Below are 8,642 nucleotides of genomic sequence, written 5' to 3'. Positions count from 1 at the left end.
TCATGCAGTCTACATCGTCAATCTATTTCTGTCCCACTGCTGGGAACCGATCTCCTCTCAGAATAAGAACGTTAGGCCATGGTTCACCGCGCTGTGAAGAAGTAGAAGCCTTCACATATCTTTGAGAACCAATCTGTTTAAGATCTCTCAGGTATGCAGGTTTCCTCAAGATGTTTCCCTTCACCGTGTAAGCAAGTGATAATTAATTTCGAAGAGATTATTATGCAGTCTACATGAAGTTAAGTGCTACTGCAGCCCACTGACTTTCGTCAAAAACTGTACAGCACATGAAAAGTACAGGGATTTTTTTTTTAATAACTGTTAGAGATTTTTAATATGTAGCAAACGAGGATGAGGTCCATCTGATGATCATAAAGGATTAAGTTGTTTTGTTTTGTATACATATAATCCGGAATCTCATCCAACGAATTGTAGAATTGGTTCACGCTAGAAATCAGAAGGTTGCTAGTACCTGCCCAGTCGAACCATAGTGGTTCTACCACCTTATAAATCAATCTGAATTGTTTTTTTTATTTCAATCTTTCATTGATACTATAAACAGGTTTTACAATTATTACTCAACAAAAGATTTTGAACTTTAAGGCTAATTAAAACTATTTATTACATGTGGATTTATTGCAATATGAAATCACATCCTTGTTTGAATCATTTATTTTTATAGTCTGCGATCATCGGTTATATGCCCTTTGAAATGTAGCACCATATCTTAAATTATATAAATATTTGATAGTAATATATTTATGGCAATCTGCCGATATAAATATCCGCTTAGAGTATATTTTGTATAGTGACATAAAACCTCAGGACATTGTAACCAATCAACATATTTGACATTTATATAATTGTTTTTAGTAATACTTACTTACTGTACTTACTGTGTAGTAATGAAACAGGTTATGAATGCTATTACAAGTAGGTATATTGGTTGGGAGTCCTCTACGCAGCGCCGGGGACGGCTACCGGGGGGGTTTTAGTGTGGTAAGAATTCCACATAACCCTGGGTCGGTCCCACGGCACCCCGGGTACCTTTTGAAGGTGTCCCCCTCGTAAACAAAAAAGTAAAGGTAGGCAAGTATACAAGTAGATATGTTAATATACCTACTTAGCCATTAGAGTAGAGTTGAATAAATAAATAGGATTTCAAATTAAGCAAAAAATGATCGTCAATGTACCATTTAATAAATACTCCTCTCTTAAAACTACTTACTATAAATAAAAATAATGTGAATTACAGACAAAAGTGTTCGTGGGAGATTACAAATGAATAGCAAAAATAATATACAGGAAACAAAATAAAAAATAATATCAACTTTAGGTACGATTAAAATTGAATACAATAATTTTACAGAATTTTTGTATTATACTTATAATTTTTATATGTTTGTGATTAATCTAAAACTTAATACTATATTAAGGCAAGCAATAATAATACATCTTACCAATTACAGTATTATACATTTACTATAAAATTCCTTAGAAGAGTCACAGACTGTTTCAGTATATTATATTGCGGTGTTAAATACAATACATAACATAGAGAAAATTTACTATGGCCAGTTCACATTATGAGGGATTCCAGCTGAAATAATCTAAAGAGTTTAATAATCTAAGCCCATTTTTTTATAACACTGGGGAATTATTTGTCATTAATTTTCTAGGAACTACTTAGACGTCCAGATTTGCATAAAACATTACTTATTAACGATGTTTTAAATATTTTCCGTCTAGTGAGAATGCACTTTTATTTGGTTTCCTTTATCACAACTTTCTCATCATGAACTTCGCGACTCATTCAAGTTTAGCCCCAGATAGTCTCATTTGATCGACCTACACTAATGTGAAATGGTCACAAAAGTAAAATAATACTACTATTACTTGTCACAATTGTTTTGGTAACACATAAATCTCTTTGGGTGCAAAGCCTCAGATGAAAGTACTGGGAAAGTATTTTTCATAAAAATTACCACCAGTAACCATGATGACCGTAATAACCGTAGGGCCATCCGTAGCCGTAGCCGTAACCGTAGCTCGGCCAGCCCCAGTAGCCGTAGTGGGGGTAGTAGCCGTACCCGTAGCCACCCCAGCCCCCGTAGTGCCCGCCCCAATGCGACGCGGCGGTCTGTAAGTCCTCCTTCTCTCCAGCAACGAGGTCTTCCTTCTCCACCTTCTCCGCGGGTGCCGCGAAGGCCACCGCCAGCAAAGCTGCCACGAAGAAGAAGGCGAGCTGAAATATAGAATTGAGTTAGGTCTTGTGTGTAAGCTTAGTTTTTAATGAAATACTTTTAAGCCTGAACATGTCTTAATTTTTTTTCTTATTTATGTTTATTAAAAAACCCTTTCAGTTCCCATTCCATGAGAAAAGAATAGTGATAAATATTATTCTTCACTGTAATACTTTGCATTTATAAGCAAACTTACTTTAACCCTTCTAAATTACTTCTAAAGTACCTACTTACTCTCGCCTTAAACTACTCACAAACAGTCCCCGTTATATACATTTAATTTCATAAATATCCTTCATTAGAATCCTATAGCAGAGACTTACTTAAGTATAGATATTGAAATAATACAGAAATATATTTGAAAATAAACTAATATGAAGTTCTATAAATAAATTTAACAATAAACTAAAACGTTTTAAAGTTCTATGTAGCAATCCGAATACTAAACGAGAAACAAAACATTTAATCAAGTGTTTCAAGCCTTTCGCTATTAGTGTCCACGGAAACAATGCCACTTTGTTGATTCAAATGTCTGATTCGGATCTGCGGTGTATGGTATTTATGCTGGTGACCTTCCTACCTTCGGCAATTAGATAACTAGTGAGTTGCTCTGTCTTCGCGTGGTTAGTACTTTATTTATACCTCCAGGAATCAAAATGACTATATAGCATATAATACATCAATTCTTAAAAATCCACTGTTGCATTTCCTGAAAAAGGGGTTCTGAAAAGGATGTCTTTCTAGTAATATTGAATTTTCTTAAAAATATATTTTCTTTTACGTTGTGTTTTAGCATTGCTTCCCAGAAGTTGAATGAAATTTTGAGAATAAAAGACACTATATGATGGTGGTATTAGATTTTATCTTTTTTCAAAAATAACTCGTTTGTTTTCAGGCGAGAGAAATATACATTTTAATGTAATGATGCAATTTACATTTTTGTTAAAGTCGGCCTCGTAAATTCTTTAGGAAATTTCTAAAGAAAGGTACTTCAAAATTTGACGTATTCAGATGAATACGTGAAATTTTATATAGATAGATATATACTATACAATATATTTATTATATTCATCATATCAGTTGATAATTACACACAAAACTGAGTGGGTCAAACAGATTAAGCCCGCATAGTGTCGCCTGTTCCTATTCGTGAGAACTTATTAATATACTATGCATTGTTTATTTACACGTGAATCTACTTACTACTTTAACCACTTCTTTTGATTTCACAATAGACTTTTTGTCATTGAAATGTTTAAATTAAAGTATAAATAAATGCGTAAATTAAAATAAAAATATATTAGACTTATTTAGAAATATACTAACTAAAAAATAATTTTAAATATCTTTTTAACTAAACTAAATATTAAAAAAAATATACTTTTGTTAATGAGTTTTATCTTCACGAGGAAAATTAAAAATAATAGTATTTTATGAACGCTAATAGCAAATCATAATAAACTAAAAATAGGACATAATAGTAAGTAGGTATCAATACATTAATCAATTTGTGACTTATTTTCAATGAATTGTAATCTCTTTATAGTAGATATTTGAACGAATTATGATTATTTTAAGATAAAAAAAAAGATATTGTATTATGATTATGTATCTTAACTACATTATGTATGAATTCAACAATTTCACAAACAGAAAACTTAAAAAAAATATTAGTAAAAACAAAATTAAATAGTGCTTCTTACTCAGAATCCTATTAAGATATGTCTAGGTAATTGAGGACACTTATCGAAAAGATCAAAAGATGAAATCAAATTGAAGAGATTTCCCTTATATTCAATTAAATAATCAAATCAAAAAGATATTTACAATGTTATATTATAATAAATATGTTAGAAAATGTTCAATTAATAAGTTATTATTAACAATTTTCCAAAATTACTACGTCGTAGATCTATAATCACTTTAGTAATAAGTAGTAATCAAATATCGTTACACTCCCCTAAAATTATGTACTTATTCCAAAATTCGAAATAAATAATTTTCCAAAATGTTTTTGATATCTACAATTACTTGACTAATAGTTTGTAATTAGCCCTAACTACCCTTATTACGTAATTAACAAGTACTTACTTTGCAAGCCATGTTGGTTTCGCTACGTATGCCACACTGGTGCTTCGTGTGGTGAGCTACCATTTATATGGTGGTCGCGTCCTAGAGCCACGCATGGCTGCCGGCGTCCTGTGTGCCATTGACCTATGGGTTTGGAGATACGCCATGGTAGGTTGCGGGAAGTATGATTTTAAGATGATGGTTAAACATACGACGACATAAGAATAAAAAAAATTGTTTTTTTTTAACCGACCTCCCAAAGAAGAGAGGTTATCTATTCGTCGCGTATTTATGTTTAAGCTATTTACTAATTTTTATTTATTTATTAAGGGCTACCAACAGAACTATATGTTATACATGACTGACAATGTTATTTTCTTAAGTAATAAAGCTTAGTATACATAATTCCATTTACAGGTAGTCACAACATGCTAAATAGTAAGTGCTTATACAATAGGTAGCTAATACAGTTGCTTCTAAATTAGTGTTTAATTATTTTTTTTACAAAAAATAAAGTATGAGATTGCAAGTTGTTGTTGTAATGATGATGGAAACTAACATATTAAATAATTATCTCAATAGCTATGTCTCAGCTGTTGTGCAGAAGTCCTCGAAATCGATTAAAAATCGAAATGTTATACATAATCTGGAAATTGACGTGTGCGTCTTTGTTTTTATGTGTTTCTATGCTACGGATGAAAAAGTAGAAATGGAAAGCTGGGAGAGTCAAGGATATTCATAATAATTAATTCTATGACGACTATAAACTGAACTTTCCATTTCGATCTTCAATCCATTACAGTATCATTAATAGACAAGATCATTCCTAGAATGAAAAATGTTTAACTGTTGTTCATGAGGCTGGCCAACTACATATTCTGAGTATTATGAAAAAAATTTGGGAAGTAGTCTTTATCGCAAAGGTTTCACGTTTCTTTTACTATTTCAGTATAGATTAAATTTCAAATACCTAACAGTTTTGCAAAACTAGAAGTGCATTTGGGAACCTTGCAAACTGACCAAATTAACAGTAATTGTTTAATTACTTGCACAAATAAATTAATGAGTTAGAATTTAGCGGTTTTATAGTTACTTCTTAATTGATATTGTCGTATAATGATAATTTTATGTCAAGGATTATTTAGAAACTTTATATAGGTACGTATGACATGTGATGGCTGAACCTGCCTAGAATTCATACAGCGTCGACTCATTGATGTTTTCTTATGGGATGGGGACATTGACATAGTAAAACATAAACTAACGTATATTTTTATAAGTGGTAGAGCCCTTCGTAGTTTGAATATCGATGTATCATGTTTCTGATAAGCACTGCTGTGTTCTTGTTTGTAGGGTGTGGTAAAGTTAAGATGACTTACATGAGGCATGCCAACTTAGTCGTCAAAGGTGGCAACTTCAATAACGATTATTTTATTTGGATTTGAGTAGGACCGAAAATGGCTAATTTTCTGTGATGAGATTGATGTTATTTTTTACTGTTTTTTTTATAATATGCAAGTAGCGGACGAGCGTGCTGACCACCTGATACCAAGTAGCTACTGCCCCCCATGAACATCTGTAATCAACCCCAGATAAGATTAGATTCCTATTTGAGGTCAGCCACAGATGCGCCGCAATCCCTAAGGAAGTATCTAAGTAGTAACCGAATATGCAGTCCACCTGATGGTAAATGGAAAGGGCATCTGTACACCATACCCACCCAACACCATATAGAACAGGGAATCTATCTGGAGTCAATTACAGCGTGGCCGCTCCTGAGGACTATTATGGTCACCTATTTTGTAAGTCAGCCGGCATCCACGCCCTCACACAAATCGCAAGGACTGCTGTTGCTTGGCTAGAAATAGGTGTGCTGGTGTATTTCCTTAGTTGAACCATAATGGCTCTTCTATACATTAGAAAATTACATGGACTGTATAACTACCTGATGGTACAGTCCATTAACTTCGTTCGCTACTTCAATTTCATAAAAACATACTTTGCCAAACCTGTAAATTAATTAGTAGTTAGGATTGACAGTTTAACCATTGAAAATCAATTGTTCCGTCTAATAGGTCTTAAATAAGGATTTATTTTATCTTTGACTGAATTTGAAGAGGAAAAGACAAATTCATTAAATAATTAATTTTTAATTACTTAGGTACCTACGTAGTTATAACTCAAAGATATGATTATTTTATCACATGCGATAAAAATTTACGTCATTGTATCATAATTTGATACATTATTTTTAAAATTACGAAAATAAAATCAACTTTTTCATATCCATGTTATTTTTTTAACTTAAAACCTGTATAGAAAGAAAAATGAAAGTTATATTCACATAACGTCAATATCATATATTATAAAAATCTATAAGATGGCATTGCAAGCCGCACTAGGTTTTATGCTCAATCCTTGGTCAGGCATATATCTACACTACATATTTGTTATCTAGGAATATTATATTAATTTTTGGTGGGTTACTTTGCAGTGTATTTAAACTAAGTGTATAGATAGTATATAGGTATAGATAGGTATCCTAGGTAATTGTAAAACCCTCGTAGCACGTCCATAGAAAATAAACCGTGTAGGAATACGTGAGCGGAAACATGTTCTTATTATAAATAAGAAATCAAAACCTTCAAAACAAACAATGTACAATAATAACACCTGCACCCAATTGAAATGGAGGAAGAAACGTAATTAGTACAGATGCCCGTAGCCCCTACATTAACACAATAGTTGTCGTTTCCACTTAGAGCCTCGCAGACACTGGATACATTCATAAGGGGTAGCGATTTTTATATCTGTTTTGTATTATAGTAGTGTTTTGTATTATATTTGGTGAAAAACTATTTAATAAAATTAATGAATAATTATGATGGCTTGTGATATTTTGGTATTTACATCTCTAAATATTAAAATTTGTATATCCCTATACTTAATTATAGTGGAAAGAATAAAATAACTTATACAACTATCATATGCCTAATTTACAATAAATATAGCCTAATAATATAAAAATAGCTTAATCTATATATATAAAAGCGAAAAGATACTCACGTTCAAAACGTATTAATCAAGGTTTTGACTAAACTGCTAAAGCTACAATCATGAAATTTGAAACATAGCTTCATTTTATAATGTAGATGCGCACTAAGAACGGATTTTTTGATATTCCACCGTTAAGGGGGTTAAATGGGGGTTGAAAGTTAGTATGAAAGTCCGTCAGTTTTAAAGCAAACTGGATGAAAATTGGTGTTTAGCTTTCTGATTTAAAGTAATGAAAATCTAATCTAAGGGTTTTTCCAAAATCAACCCTAAAGGTGGTTAAATAGGGGTTGACAGCTTTTTTTTAATTTTTCCATTTTGGAAGCCAGTACTATGAAAGTTTGCCATTGCTTTACTGGTTAGATATAATAGAACTTTAGTTCTACCGTTTTTGGAAAATCAACCCCTATGTGGGTAAAATAAGGGTTGACAGCTTATTTTAAAATTTGCCAATTTGAAAGCCAGCACTACGAAAGTTAATCATTGCCTTACTGGTTAGATATAGTGGAACTTTAATTCTACCGTCTTTGGAAAATAAACCTTAATGTGAGTTAAATAGGGGTTGAAGGTTTGTTGGGAAGTCCGCAGATTTTGAAACAAAGTCTATGAAAATTGGTATTCAGCTTTCTGATTGAAAATAATAGAACACCTATTTTACCGTTTTTGGAAAATCAACCCTTAAGTTCGATTAATAGGGAATATAAGTTTATTTTAAAATCCGTTAATTTGGAAACAAGGATTGTAAAAATAGCATTTAGCTTTCTGGTTTAAAATAATAGAGCTTCTTTAACACCGTTTATGGAAAATCTACCCTTAAGAAGGTAAAATAGGGGTGGAAACTTCGTTTAGAAGTTCGCGGCTTTTTAAGCAAAGCCTATGAAAATTGTTATTTTGCTTTCTGGTTGTCAATAATGTATCATTTATTTTTCCATTTTTTGAAAATCAACCCTTAAGGTCGTTAAATAGGGGTTGGAACTTTATTTTACAATCCGTTAATTTGGAAGCAACCACTATGAAAAATTATCATTAGACTCAATAAAGCATCTGAGTCACTGTTTTTTTAGATCAACCCTTAAGACGGCTATAAAAGGGTGTATGCATTATGCCTTTCTGTTTACACATCTGTTTCAGCATTTTTAGCAACTCAACAATCAACCCCATTAGGGTACTATTAGTAAAGAAAGTTTCTTTAAAAACCGTTATTGAAGTTACTTCCTTTGGCGTGTCTGAAAAAAGAACATAGAAGAAAAAAGCAGAGAAGTTTAGTGTAGGGCG

The 8,642-nt window shown here is 32.0% G+C and overlaps 1 protein-coding gene across 1 annotated transcript; it reads right to left on the bottom strand.

Annotated features, from left to right (window-relative positions):
• Window positions 1–1,180: 1,180 nt before the first annotated feature.
• On the bottom strand, window positions 1,181–4,413 carry LOC140750950 (uncharacterized). The gene is made up of 2 exons (XM_073084712.1): window positions 4,335–4,413; window positions 1,181–2,245 (listed from the first exon to the last, which is right to left on the bottom strand). Exons 1-2 carry the CDS (start codon window positions 4,395–4,397, stop codon window positions 1,982–1,984), a joined length of 327 nt encoding a protein of 108 aa, XP_072940813.1. The 5' UTR covers window positions 4,398–4,413; the 3' UTR covers window positions 1,181–1,981.
• Window positions 4,414–8,642: the final 4,229 nt, after the last annotated feature.

Source organism: Epargyreus clarus, unplaced genomic scaffold, assembly GCF_041222505.1.
Source record: "Epargyreus clarus isolate Ecla_fem2 unplaced genomic scaffold, WU_Ecla_fem_2.2 ptg000021l, whole genome shotgun sequence".
NCBI classification, from domain to species: Eukaryota; Metazoa; Arthropoda; class Insecta; order Lepidoptera; family Hesperiidae; genus Epargyreus; species Epargyreus clarus.
Note: the sequence above shows the minus strand (reverse complement) of the source record. Positions and strands in the feature narration are given on the sequence as shown.

What these genes read in the sequence shown, in the direction of transcription:
- LOC140750950 (XM_073084712.1), bottom strand. Translation starts at nt 4,397, where the DNA reads ATGGTAGCTCACCACACGAAGCACCAGTGTGGCATACGTAGCGAAACC. An exon ending in AAACCAACATGGCTTGCAAA is followed by an intron (nt 2,246 to 4,334) that starts GTAAGTACTTGT and finishes TCTATATTTCAG; the next exon opens with CTCGCCTTCTTCTTCGTGGC.